The sequence below is a fragment of the Sminthopsis crassicaudata genome, chromosome 1 (genome assembly GCF_048593235.1).
Source record: "Sminthopsis crassicaudata isolate SCR6 chromosome 1, ASM4859323v1, whole genome shotgun sequence".
NCBI lineage: Eukaryota > Metazoa > Chordata > Mammalia > Dasyuromorphia > Dasyuridae > Sminthopsis > Sminthopsis crassicaudata.
The window spans coordinates 8,408,767-8,422,438 of NC_133617.1; the positions used below are offsets into that span (position 1 = coordinate 8,408,767).

The window sequence follows — 13,672 nt, forward strand, 5'->3', positions numbered from 1 at the left end:
GACTGGCCAGGGTGGAGTGGGCACCTGCCCTAAGCTGGATTTCCCAGCATTACGGACCGTCCAGGCTGGTCCTGCCATTCTTACAGATAGAGAAACTGAGGCTCAGACGAGGTGGGCTCGGCCACAGCCACACAGCTAGTGGGGATCAGGAGGCAAGGCCAGCTGCTAGAAAGCCAAAGCTGGGCGCTGCCCACCCCACTCTTGGGCACTACCCGCCCTACCCCGGGCAGCCGGGAGGAAGGACCAAAGGAGGCGGACCCCAGCAGGACTTACTGGCGGCTGGGGTCCTTGCTCCGGCAGACACAGCAGCAGCCCAGCAGTGAGAGGAGCAGGCCCAACAGGAGGATGAGGAGGGCCCCAGCCCCCATCACTCCCTGGCGCTGGTTGGTCTCTGTGGAAAGAGAGAGGTCATGCCCCGACTCAGCCCCCGGGGGTCTCTAGGGGAGAGGCCCCTGGCCTAACCTGGGGCGCACGGGCCGGCCCACCAAGACCCCAGCCCCACCCAAGCTCTGCCGCGGCCCCGGGGCCCAGGCCGGGCTCACCCATGTGGCAGGCCCCCGTCACAGGGTCACACGTGTCCTCATGGCAGCTGCACGTCTGGGCACAGTCCACTCCGTGGTGGCCTGGGAGGCACGTCAGGTTACAGCTGTGGGGAGAGGAGAGAGGGCGCAAGGTCTGCGACAGGAACTGGAGGGCGGAAGGGGGCAGCTGCCCAGAGGAGAGCGGCTGGGGACCCAAAGGGCCTGCTGGGGATGGCACGGGGCAAGCGGGGGCAGCAGAAGCAACTCAGGGACAGCGGGGCGCTGCCCTTCCCCACGGTGTCTGCACCCCTGCCCCCTGCCCATTGTAGCGGGCCTGCCGCCGGGCCCCGGAGCTCAGCCACTGGGCCCTGAGAAGGGGGGAATGATAGGGGAAAGGGCACGGCCTCCGCCCGTCACCTCCCGGCCTCCACTCGGTCTCAGACTCGATTATGTCAGCCCACCCCGAGCCGGAGGTTTAGGACTCATGAGGTCGGCTAGACCCCGGATTGAGAAATAGACTACTTAGCCCTGGCAGAAATACCAGGCTAGACACGGAGCAGAAAGGAGGGGAAAGTGGGGGCCCTGTGGGGGAGGGGAGGGGCCCTGGATAAAGGGGGGGTCATCTAGGGCAAATTCTCTGGAAGAGAAGGGTCACAGAGGACAGACAGAGCGGCTGAAATCAGAGAGCTTGAAGGAGTTAAAGAGGCGCCATGTCCAACCCCAGCCCCTGCACGCTCACACGCTCTCTCTCACACACACACACAGTCACACACAGTTACACACACACACAATCACACTTACAGACTCACACAATCACGCACACACAGACTCACACAATCACACACACACAGACTCACACAATCACGCACACACAGACTCACACAATCACACACTTACAGACTCACACAATCACGCACACACAGACACAATCACGCACACACAGACTCACACAATCACGCACACACAGACTCATGCAATCACACACACAATCACACATACAATCAATCACACACAATCGCTCACACACACACACACTTACAGACTCACACACACACACACACTTAGATTCACACAATCACTCACACACACACAACCAGACACATACAACTACACACTCACTCATACACATACAATCATTCACACACAATCACACACAGTTACATACACACACAATCACACATGCAATCACACACACAATTGTTCACACACTCATACACACAGACTCACACAATCACACTCACACTTACAGATTCACACAATCACACACACACACACAACCAGACACATACAACTACACACTCATACTCACACACTCACACTGCACAGCTGAGGAAACTGAGGCCCACGGAGGGGGAGGGACTTGCCAGAAGTCGAAGAGCCATAGGCGAGAGGGAGGCCACAGAACAGAGTGAAGTCACAGGCAGGAGCAAGGTCACAGGCGAGAGCTGAGGTCACAGCTGAGGAGAGAGCTGCAGGTGAGATGGGGAGCACGGGCCCTAGAGCGGCAGCTGGGGCCCCAGCCTGGGCTCCTCCCCACGGGGGCCGGAGCCTCCTCCGGGGCGGGGGCTGTTTCCCCCTCCTCAGGGTCCCAGGCAGGGAGCGGGCAGCTGGCGGGCGTGTGCCAGTGTCCTGCTCCACGGCCAGACTGAGCCCCGCTGGAAACCAGTCGTGGTGCGGGGCCGGAGGAGGAGGAGGAGGAGGAAGGTAGCAGTGCCAGTAGGAGTAGATGGCAACAGTTACTAGAACACGTGGAGCGTTTCGAAAAGCTCTATACCTATTACTTCATCTGGGCCTGAAAACAACCCTATGGAGTGGCTGCTGCAAGTAATGTTGTCCCCATTGTACAGATGGGGGCACTGAGGCTCAGAAAGGTGAAACGCTTTGCCAGATCCCAGTGCGCGCCAGTCGGGGCTCCGGCCTGGGCCCCCTGACTCAGACGGCCTGGCACACTCGGCAAGGGGCGCGGGGCTTGAGGGCACACAGCCTGACTGCTTAGCTGCGTGACCCTGGGCCGGCCACTCCACTTGTGGCAGACCCGGTTGTGAGGCGATGCTGACCGAAGCCCCGTCCCCACTTCGGCCATCAGTAGGAGCCCCAGAGGGAGCTCGGCTCACGGATTCAGGAGCAGATCGGGGGCGGGGCTGCCCTTGGGCAGGCCCAGAGCACCCACCTGAATGAGAACTGGATCGGAAGCCCCCACGTGAAAGAGATCTGGCCGGATTATGTGGCGGGCGGGCCCACGCCTCTGTGCAATCACCCCCAGGGGGAGAGAGGGCTCCCCATGGGGATCCCCCGGGAGTGCCCAACAGCTTCCCCAGGGGATCTCCTCTGCAGCAGCGCCCACCCAAACAGCACCAGGGCCAAGTGGGGCCGTTTCTCAGCGGCCTCCGTCACTAGGGTCCCCCACCCTGCACCGCCTCCACGTGTCCGAGCCCAGCTCTGGTCCAACCAAAATGCGTCCAGAACAGCCCCAGCCATGGAACCCCCCAGGAGTGATGGAACAACTCCCCCTCCCCACTGGGCAGAGGCACAAATAATACTGGCCAAAGACAGAGAAGCTTCCCCCACACACACAGTGATTCCCTCCATGGTGCCCCCACCCACGTAGACCTGGAAACAGATTCTGCCCCTCCAAAGCCCCCCACAGCTACCCCTGCTCCTCTTCCCTCTGACCCTTACTGTCTAGATGCCCACTCCCCCTCCACAGTGCCCACATACACAGAGACCCTTTCTTCAGAGTGCCAGGCGGCATTCCCCACCCCCATCACTGCCCCTGCATAAACACACCCACTCACGCCTGGCCCTGCTCCCCCAGCACATGCCCACTCCCTGCACTGGCATCTCTGCATAACAACAATTATCATCATAGCTCCAGAGTCTGAAGGTCTGAAAAGTGCTCCCCACACACACCTGTCGGACTGGCCAAGATGACAGGAAAAAATAATGCAGGTGGGGAAACTGGGACCCTGATGCATTGTTGGTGGAGTTGTGAAAGAATCCAGCCATTCTGGAGAGTGATGTGGGACTATGCTCAAAAAGTTATCAAACTGTGCATCCCCTTTGACCCAGCAGTGCTACTACTGGGCTTATATCCCAAGGAAATACTAAAGATGGGAAAGGGACCTGTATGTGCAAGAATGTTTGTGGCAGCTCTTTTTGTAGTGGCTAGAAACTGGAAGATGAATGGATGCCCATCAGTTGGAGAATGTTGGGTAAATTATGGTATATGAAGGTTATGGAATATTGTTGCTCTGTAAGAAATGACCAGCAGGAGGAATACAGAGAGGCCTGGAGAGACTGACATCAACTGATGCTGAGTGAAACGAGCAGAACTAGGGGATCATTATACGCTTCAACAACAATACTGTATGAGGATGTAATGATATAATGTAATGTATAATACTGTATGAGGATGGACGTGGCCCTCTCCAACAAGGAGATGAACCAAATCAGCTCCAATAGAGCAGTAAAGAACTGAACCAGCCACACCCAGCAAAGAACTCTGGGAGATGACTATGAACCACTACCTAGAATTCCCAATCCCTCTATTTTTGTCCGCCGGCATTTTGGATTTCTTTCACAGGCTAATTGTACACTGTTTCAAAGTCCGATTCTTTCTGTACAGCAAAACGGCTGTTTGGACATGTATACGTACATATATTGTATTTAACATGTTTACCATGTATTGGTCAACCTGACATCTGGGGGAGGGGAGGGGGAAGGAGAGGAAAAGTTGTCAGTGTTGTAAAATTACCCATGCATATATCTGGTAAATAAAAAGCTATAATAATAAAGTGCTCCACACACATTATCCCCATTTTACAGATGGTGAAACTGGGCCTGAGGTTGTGATTGGTCAGGATCACACAGCTAGGAAGGAGCCTCTGAGGAAGATTTTTATTTCAGGTCTTCCTGTCCCCAACCACTCGGGCCACCTAGACAGTAGACTCAGAAGTGCCCAGAGCCCAGCCTCAGTCTCCCCTGACCCTGCAAGATCACGCCCCACCCACCAGTTCTCCCCCACTCCCTCTGACACAGACCCCAGGTGTCCCCAGACACAGAGCTCACCTTCCTCCCCACCTCTGCCCATCATCCAGCCACAGACTAGCCCTGACCCCCTGCCCTGACCCCCTCCACCCCCCATATAGACAGCCTCTCTAGGCTCACCACAGACCCCGAGTCCCCAGCCCAGAGAAACCCTGCCCCGGCGGACACGGACACCTCCCAATCCCATTTCCCACAGAGCCTCCCCTCTCCCGGCACCCCTGGCTTCCGCCCAACAAAGCCCTCCATCCCCACCCCGCCCCCCTCCCTCTCCCGGGGCCGGTCACTCACAGGGGCTCATCCCCCTCCCTCTCCCGGGGCCAGTCACTCACGGGGGCCCGCCCCCTCCCTCTCCCCGAGAAGTCACCCGCTGGGGGCCCGCCCCCTCCCTCTCCCGGGACGGTCACTCACTGGGGGCCATGGGCGCCCGCCCCGCACAGGCAGCGCCCGGACTGGAAGTCGCAGCGGCCGCTGCTGCAGTCGCTGCACACGAAGGCGCAGTCCTCGCCGTACGTCCCGTTGCTGCACTTAGATTCGCACCTGGGCGGAGGGGAGCGGCTCAGGGGCTCGCGGCGGCGCCAAAGGGAGCGGGGAGCCGGACGGGAGCCTCTGCCTCGGACAGGGGGCTGCCCCAGATGACCTCAGACCCCGCCCCCTCCGGGGCCCTAGGATGCTCAGATGCTAGGGGCCGGGGGAGGAAGGAGGGGCCGTGGAGAAATCCCCCCGGGACCCAAGCACAGGGACGGAGGGAGGGAGGCCCCAGTCCCGGGTGGTGCTTCCTAGGGGGCGAAATTAACTCCCAAGGGTTAGGGGCCTTAAGGGACGCGCGGCCTTCGGAGGATGGACAGACTGCGGGGGCGGGGCGTTATCCCAGGGAGACCCGCTGGGGGGGCGCGCGGGCCCCGACGGGCGGGGCTATTAGGGGAGCCCACTCTCCGGGGGCGGGGCTAAGAGGAGTTGGGAAAGCCGCAGCTAGCTAGGGGTTTTGATGAGAAGGGAGCTATTCCAGGGCTTCGGGGGCGGGGCTCGGGGAAGGAGACTGCTGCGGGCGGGGCTACGATGAGTGCAAGCTAGGAGCCTCAGGGGTGGAGAGAGTCCAAGGGCGGGGCGGGCCCCAGGGGGGCAGGGAGGAGACTACAGGGCGGGACAGGGGCAAAGCGGGAGGGGGCGGGGCGGGGCGGGGGCGGGGCGCGGTGGGTGTGGCCCAGGGCGGGGGGGGGCGGGGGTGTGGCCCGGGACGGGGCGGGGCAGGGCAGGGCGGGGAGGGGTGTGGCCCGGGACGGGGCGTGGCGGGGCCCAGGACGGGGCGGGCCCCGCGGGGGAGCGGGCCCGCGCCCCACAGCCCGGCTGCTCACCGGTCCCCGATCCAGCCGGCGTTGCAGCGCGTGCATTTGCCGGTGATGTGGTTGCAGGTGTGGCCATCTCGGCAGGGCGGGCAGCGCAGCTCACAGCCGTCCCCGTAGAAGCCCGGCCCGCACGGCTGGTCGCACTTGGTCCCGTTCCAGCCCGCCTCGCAGGTGAGGCAGCGGCCCTCCGCCACCGTGCACGGCTGCTGGCCCTTGCACTGGCCGCACCTGCGCGCAGGCCGGGAAGAGGGGGTGAGCCTCGGGAAGCCGGCCCCCGCCCGCCCCGCCCCCGCCCGCGCCCCGCGGAAAGGCGCCCAGGTGGGAGATCCGCCCAGGGCCTGGGGGAGCAGAGGGACCCGGGCGGGGCCGAGGGGGGGCTGCGCCCGGAGGCCCGGCCGGGTCGCTTTCGGGCTGCGGGCTCACCTGCGGCGGCAGCCCGGGCCGTAGAAGCCGGCGGGACACGTCTCGCGGCAGTACTTGCCCCGGTAGCCCGGCTCGCAGGCGCACGTGCCGTCCAGCGGGTTGCAGCGGCCGCGGTAGCACTGGCAGTAGCGCTCGCAGCGCGGCCCGAACGTGCGCTCCCGGCACTGGCAGCGGCCGCTGAACTGCTCGCAGGGGGACCCGTTGCACGAGCACTGGTTGTTGCAGCTGCGGCCCCACCAGCCCGTGTGGCAGAGGCACGCGCCCGTCTGCGGCTCGCACTGCGACGTCTGGCTGCAGTAGCAGGCGTTGGCGCACTGGGCGCCCCACCAGCCGGGCTCGCAGCGGCACGCGCCGCTCTGCGGGTGGCACGCGCCGTGTTGGCACAAGCACGCGTGCTCGCAGCGCGCGCCCCAGCGGTGCGCGTGGCACGTACACTGACCCGTCACGTCCTCGCACTGCCCGTGCGGGTGGCAGCTACACAGCTCCTTGCAGTCGGGGCCCCAGAACTGGGGCGGGCACTCTGGGGGCGGCGGGGAGGAGGGAGGAACCCCGGGGGTCAGCCTCGGCCCTGGAACGCCCCACCTCCCCGACCCGCGACGGGTCCCACCCCTTTTCTGGGCCCTGGACCCTGCCCCACTACGCTCCGCCCCCTTAAGGGCTCGGAGCCCGCCCTACCCCCTCCACCCCCGCGGCCCCCAGTCTCCGGGCCCGGGCACTCACTGGTGTCGCACGTGGCTCCGAAGTAGCCGTGGCGGCATCTGCACTCGCCGGGGCGCACGCACACCTCGTTCTCCGAGCACGTGGAGTTCCCCTCGCACAGGGCTGTCAACAGGACCAGGCCGGGGATGGGAGAGTGGCCCGGAGGGGGGGGGGGCACCCTGGCCCGGCGAGCTCGGGAGCCGCGCGCGCACACATACACACGCGCGCGCTCGCACAGCCAGGGACCCTGCCCGGGGTCCCCTCCCCATCTCTGTCCTCTTCCTCATCCCAGAACCCTCGGCTTCACCCTCATGGGGATCCCCCTGTAAAGTCCTCAGGACTGACCCCCGGGAAGAGCCCTCGGGGATCTGGCCACAAGGTCTCAGCTCCCTCCCCCCACCTTCCTCGTTCTCTCCTTCCCTCTGAGCTCTCCCCCACCTGGTTCATGTGTGGAGGCCGGGAGTAAGCGGCACACCCCCGGCCGGGGCCCCTCCACCCGCCCGCCCCAGCCGCCGAGCGCCCAACTTACCCACGGTGCACTCCTCGCCCTGCTGTCTCCATCCTGCGCAGCACGCGAGCGCTTGGGAACTGCGGGGAAGGGAAGGCACAGACTGAGTCCCGGCTCCCCACACTCACACCCACACATGCACACTGCGCGCCCACGCACGCGCGGACACACACACACACACACACACACACACACACACACACACACACACTGGAGTTGGTCCTTCGGTTCCGAAGATCAGGGCCATGGCCCCGCTGGCCAGGGCGTGCTGGGCGGTGGCCGATGAGCGCACACGAGGGCCCCGCCGCGACCCGGCACGTTCAGGGGGACGTGCGCTCTGGGCCTCCACAATGCTGCTCTGCCCTTCCCGGATGTAGGCGCGCCCGGGTGCTCCAGCGCCGGCGGCTCCTGTGCCCCCCGCCACTACCCAAACCCTCCAGAGACCTTGACGGCGTCCCTCCACCCCTTCTTAGCGCCGAGTGGGCCCTGGGCCCTGGCGGCTTCTCCAAAAGCGTCTGGGGCACGGGAACAGTGTGGCCAGCCGGGAGAGCCGCGGGAGAGGCGGCGCTGGCAGCTCGGCCCCGGGGTGCGCGGCGGACCCTCCCAGGGGGATGCAAACGGAGGCCGTTCGGCTTCCTGGCACGGCGCCGGCAGGCTGCCCACGCTTCCCAGACATACAGTGAGACCGGCACCGGGGCTCTGGAGACCCTGATGGGCGGCCGAGCACCCTGGTGGGCAGCCGGGTACCCTGGCGGGCAGCCGAGCACCCAAGTGGGCAGCCAGAGACACTCTAGTGGGCAGCAAGAGACCCTGCTGGGCGGCCGGGCACCCTGGTGGGCATCCGGGCACCCTGGCGGGCAGCCGAGCACCCTAGTGGGCAGCCAGAGACACTCTAGTGGGCAGCAAGAGACCCTGCTGGGCGGCCGGGCACCCTGGTGGGCAGCCGGGTACCCTGATGGGCAGCCGGGCACCCTGGTGGGCAGCCCGATACCGTTTCTCTCTCACTTTCCTCGGGAGCCTTCCCAACACTGAGCCAACTCTGGCAACACCGACTCCATGTGCGCGCCCCTACACAGCCAAAGCAAGGGAACTCAGCCGCCCCCAGGCCCACGCGCACGCGCTCACACACAGGTGCACAAACCCCTCCCTTTGTCTCCTTGGTCCTCAGAGCTGGAAGAACCAACGCGGCCTTTGCCAGCCCTCGCCCCGCAGCCTTTTGGGACGAACCCAATTATTAGAAAGCTCCCTCCCGGTATCTGGAACCCGGGCTCCTAACTTTGCCCGGGGGTGGGGGTGGGGCAGGGGCAAGGCCAGGAGGCTAATCCCGGAGCGAGCCCAGGACGGGCTCAGATGCCCCCTCCCATCCCGCGGCCTCATCTCTCTTCAGGTGAAATGGCCCAGTTCTCTCAGCTGTCCCCGTATGCTGCAGCGCCCTCCCCATCCGGGCTCTCTGGCTGGGACGTGATCCAAGGCTCAAAGTTCTTCTCTAAACCCGGAATCACCCACAAAAGAGGTTCTGTCTGCTTTAGCCAGGCCGCCTCCCTCCCTCCCTCCCTCCCGTCCTTCTCTCTGTCCCCCTTCTCTGTCTCTCTCTGAGTCTGCCTTTCTCTGACTGTCTCTGTCTCTGTCTCTGTCTCTCTGTTTTTCTCTCTCTCTCTCTCTCTCTGTTTCTCTCTCTCTCTCTCTCTCTCTCTCTCTCTTCTCTCTCTCTCTCTCTCTCTCTCTCTCTCTCTCTTTCTCTCTCTCTCTCTCTCTCTCTCTCTCTCTCTCTCTCTCTCTCTCTCTCTCTCTCTCTCCGTCTCTCTCTCTCTCCCTCTCTCTCTCTCCGTCTCTCTCTCTCTCTCTCTCTCTCTCTCTCTCTCTCTCTCTCTCTCTCTCTCTCTCTCTCTCTCTCTCTCTCTCTCTCTCTCTCTCTCTCTCTCTCTCTCTCTGTCTCTTTCTCTCTCTCTCTCTCTTCCCTCATCACCTTTTCTCCCTTCCTCCTTTTTCCTTCCTCATCCTGGAACTCTTTCTCTTAAATTTCATTTGTAGCTGCCTTATGCCCCTCCTGACTCACACTAAGACCTCCGACTCTTTTCAGGCAAACTTTGGTCTCCCCATACACACACACACACACACACACACACACACACACACACACACACACACACACACGTGTGCGGTTCAATCACTTTTCAGTCCTGATCCTTTTTGGCCCCAAAGCTACTGGAGAGGTTGGCCATGTCCCTCTCTGGCTCATTTTATGGATGGCGTAACTGAGGCAAACAGGGGTAAGGGACTTGCCCAGGGTCACACAGCTGGTCAGAGACCAGATTTAACCAGGAAGAAGAGTCTTCCTGACTCCTGCCCCTGTAATTAGCCACCATAACACCTGGATGCCCAGTCTGCTGAATGAATGAGCTGGGAGCATCTCCGGTGGTTCCGATTACTGATTATCCAGTCAGAGTCATTGTCACGGATTTTAGATTGCGGGTTCTCAGTTCCTTAGAAAAACTTCCCCTCCTTGGAGCAGCCATGAGTGGGCTGGGAGATCTGGTTCTCACAGTGATTTCGGACTAGCCCCCTACTGCTGACCCGGAGTCTCCATTGCCCCAAATCTGGTGCAGCACAGGAGGCTGGGCTTCTGGTCCTTTTCTGCCCCTGACTGTGTGCCCTGAATGTGAGGTTGGAGCAGCTGCTGCCCCCGGGCCCCCGACCTGAAGGATATTCCACTCAACCACTGCAACCACTGCATTCTGTCCCCGCTTGGGGGAGGAGTGTGGAGATCCCTGATAAAGGGACCGACTACCTCGGTACCGTGGGGGGGACGGGGGAAAGGAGTCACAGCTGTTGCCCAGATGTTGGGAGCCAAGGGGACTCTCCTGCCCCTGCCGTCCCCACCCAGCTAGTCCAAAGGAGTCTGCTGGCTCTTACAGTCATGTTCTTGGTTCTAGAGCCCCCTCCCAGCTCTGGAATTATCTGTTCTCAGATCCCTCCCAGCCCTGCCATCCCTTGTTTTAAGCTCCCTCCCAGCCCTGCCATCCCCTCTTCTCAGGCCCATGCCAGCTCTGACATTCCATGTTCTAATGTTCCTTCTATCTCTGCCATTTTATGTTCTAAGGTTCTGCCCAGCCCTGATACTCTGTGTTCTGGTTTTAAGAGTCCCTGTTTAATACCCTTAGTTCTGTACAGCTCTGAGACAGAATGGGGCATAAAGTTCCTACTCCCAGGGAACGGAGGGAGAAGCAATATTTCTAAGGCTGAGCCCTCCCACTTCCACCCCTCCCCGGGGGACCCCCGCAGGTTCCCAAATGGAAGCCGGGGAGTCTCTTGTCCCGGGGAGGGGAAGGAAGGGTAACGGGGTCTGAGAACCACAAAGCGGATCGGAGGCACCCCCGGGACCCGTACAGGGACGTCTCATGGAACTCTCCTCGGCTTCCAAAGGTGTCCCAACTAACTCTCCTCCAAGTCCCTCCTGGAGCTTCCTGGTAATGCCTCTGGCGGGGAAACCTGGCCACGGGGGCGCCCAGATTAGCAAGAACAAGCTCTTTGATGCTCCTGAAGGGGGTTGGGGCAGAAGGGGCAAGAGAAGGCCTGGGATGGGAGTCTGGGGTTCTGCAGGGAGGGGGGATCTGTTGCTTCTGCCCACCGAACCTGGCAGAGTTCCCCTTCTGTACAGCTGCTGAGGCCCTGGGATGCCCGCTGAGGGGGATGGGGGTGTCCCCCTAAGAAGAAGGGTTTTTCCTGTTCTAATAAAGCGGGGCTTTCTACTTCCGTGTCATCCCCTCCGCTCTTCCCATGATTCCCACAGCAGCATATGCAGGAACTGCTCCTCAGGCTTTCCCAGCTCCACTTTCCCCTACTTCCTTCCAGTGCCCACTTGCGCTTTCTCACCCAGATCCGCTCAAAATCCCTGGCTCCCTGTGGCAAACCAGGTGGAGATGAGATTTCCCTCCCAGGAAGCAGAAGCCTGCCCCACGCTGGCCCCACCTGCCTTCTGGCCCGTCCGAAAGCCCCTCGGAGGAGGTGCAGGGCGGGGAAACGGCCCATACCAGAGAGCAGCTCGATGTTCGGGAAGGGCTGGGAAGAGGCCGGGATAAAGGGGGGGGAGCTGACACACACGTCCGCTCACTTAAGTGGGACCAGGCAGAAGCAGCTCCGCCAGGCCCGGGGCTGCCGGCCCAGCCTCAGCCCCTCCTGCTGCCGCTGGGGAGCGTTCCCAAGAACCGGGCAGCCCCCCCAGCCCCGCTTCCCAAGCTTGGCTCCTCGGACCCCGGGGCCGCACAGCTGCTTTACAGCTGCTGCACAGACCTTCTTAGTCCCCTTCCTACGGAGGTCCCTGAAGGCCAAAGAAGGGATCCATCACCTCTACAGCAAGCGCAGGATCCGAACCCGTGTCCACTGCCTGTCACTGTGTCAAATGAAGGGGCCAGCCCAGCGTCCCCAGCACAGGGACTTTACATTCTCTGGCCCCTTCCTCCTCGGGCTCCAGAGGGTCTCCCAGCTCGGATCTGAGCCAAAGGCCCAGAGCCTCTTTCTGACTGTGACCCCAGGGAAGCCAGTCTCTCTCTCTGTGCCTCGGCCTTCTCCACGGTCAGAGCATGGTTGTATTTGGGCTCCGGGATTTCAGGAGTTTTTTTACTTTTCCCATAATTCCCACAGCCCCCTCCTCCTGACCCTCCCCTTACCCCCCCAAGTCCCCTTTTCTTCGCCATTGCCTTAAATTTAACCTTGGTTTTTATGACTTTCACACGAGTCCTGAGAGGGGGGCAGCTTATTACTTTTACACATTATTCTGGTCATTTTGCAGGGAGGGAAAGTGAGTGTGAGCAAGATTAAAGGACTTGCCCAGGGTCACACAGCTAGTAATCCTCAAGTTGGGATTGAAATTCAGCTTCTGCCCACGTTAAAGCCAGCTGATGCTCTAACCACTGAGCCCCCAAAACACTTGCAAAGTGCTTGAAAGCACCACGTAAAGGCTACTTTTTCTGGCAATTTATGTGTTGATGTCCTTCTCTCTCTTGGGAGAAAAGCTTTTTAGAGGGCAGAGACTTTCCACACGGGACCTGGTGCACATGCAGGACAGGGATGGAGAGATGATTTCACCATATATTGGGAACCAATGAGAAAGGAAACTCCCTTTAGTTAAATGACTTATCCAGGATCACACAGCCAGGATGTGCCAGACGTGGGATTTGAACCCGCTGCTTTGAGGCTGGCTCCCCCGCCACTCTCTCTCCTGCCCAGCAGGCAGGTCCTGATGGATAAATTGCTCCACTCAGTCTCCAGAACCTCCCAAGTCCTTCTCTCCTGGCCTTTCTCCCCTCCCTGCGGCTGGCCATTTCTTCTATTTATTTATTTGTTTGCTTTTTAAATTATTTCTTTGGCCATTTCAACAAGCTTCTGCCCTTGGAAGCCCTTGCCCCTTGTCCCCCTGGGCCAGCCTGCTCTCCGCCTGACTCCCGCCCGGCCACTGACGGTTATGGGAGAGCCGGGGACCTTCCCTGATGGGGCGCCCTAAAACCCCTAACCTCCCTGGGCCCTTCCCGGCCCAGCTTCCCGGCCCCTCCCTCGGGACTTCGCCCCTTCGCTGACTCCCCTTTCCGGCGTTCTACCCGCTGTCTCAACTGCACTGTCCACGGGATTTTCAGCACCTCCGGCCTGGACAGCAACACCCCTACTGTGTGCCTGTGGGGCACAGGACAAACTAAGCCATCCTACAGTGGAGCGGAGGGGGCCCAGAGAAGCCGCTTCCCACAGGCCTCAGCCCCTTTCTGCCTCTGGGCTCTCGGGCCTGGGGATGGAACAGCGGAAGGCAAATCCGAGGCCATCAAGCCCTCTGAACAAGAACTCTGTGAGCCTCCCTTAGAGGGAGCTCCTCCTTCCCCCTCCCCATGGCCGGGCTGCTTTGGGACGCCTCCTACTGTCGGGAACTTCGAGGTTTACTTTTTTCTGGCACTTGGCCACCATCGACACCTCCCAATCCAGACCTCTAGGTCCAAGCAGAGCAGCCTAATCTAGTTTTCCCCCTGAGGAAATCCGGGTTAAGTGACTTGCCCAGGGTCACACAGCCTGGAAGTGTAAAGTGCCTGAGGCCAGATTTGAACTCAAATCCTTCTGACTTTAAGGCTGGGGCTCTCTCCACTGGGCCA

At 61.3% G+C, this 13,672-nt stretch overlaps 1 protein-coding gene across 1 annotated transcript in view; it reads right to left on the reverse strand.

Annotated features, from left to right (window-relative positions):
* SCARF2 (scavenger receptor class F member 2) overlaps positions 1–13,672 on the reverse strand; it is a 28,353-nt gene that overhangs the window by 9,153 nt on the left and 5,528 nt on the right. The window contains exons 2-8 of the mRNA XM_074291789.1: positions 7,563–7,621; positions 7,055–7,156; positions 6,335–6,854; positions 5,921–6,139; positions 4,977–5,105; positions 543–646; positions 274–391 (exon numbers count right to left, since the gene is read on the reverse strand). Coding sequence (XP_074147890.1) covers positions 274–391; positions 543–646; positions 4,977–5,105; positions 5,921–6,139; positions 6,335–6,854; positions 7,055–7,156; positions 7,563–7,621 — 1,251 coding nt within the window. The remainder of the gene's footprint in view (positions 1–273; positions 392–542; positions 647–4,976; positions 5,106–5,920; positions 6,140–6,334; positions 6,855–7,054; positions 7,157–7,562; positions 7,622–13,672) is intronic.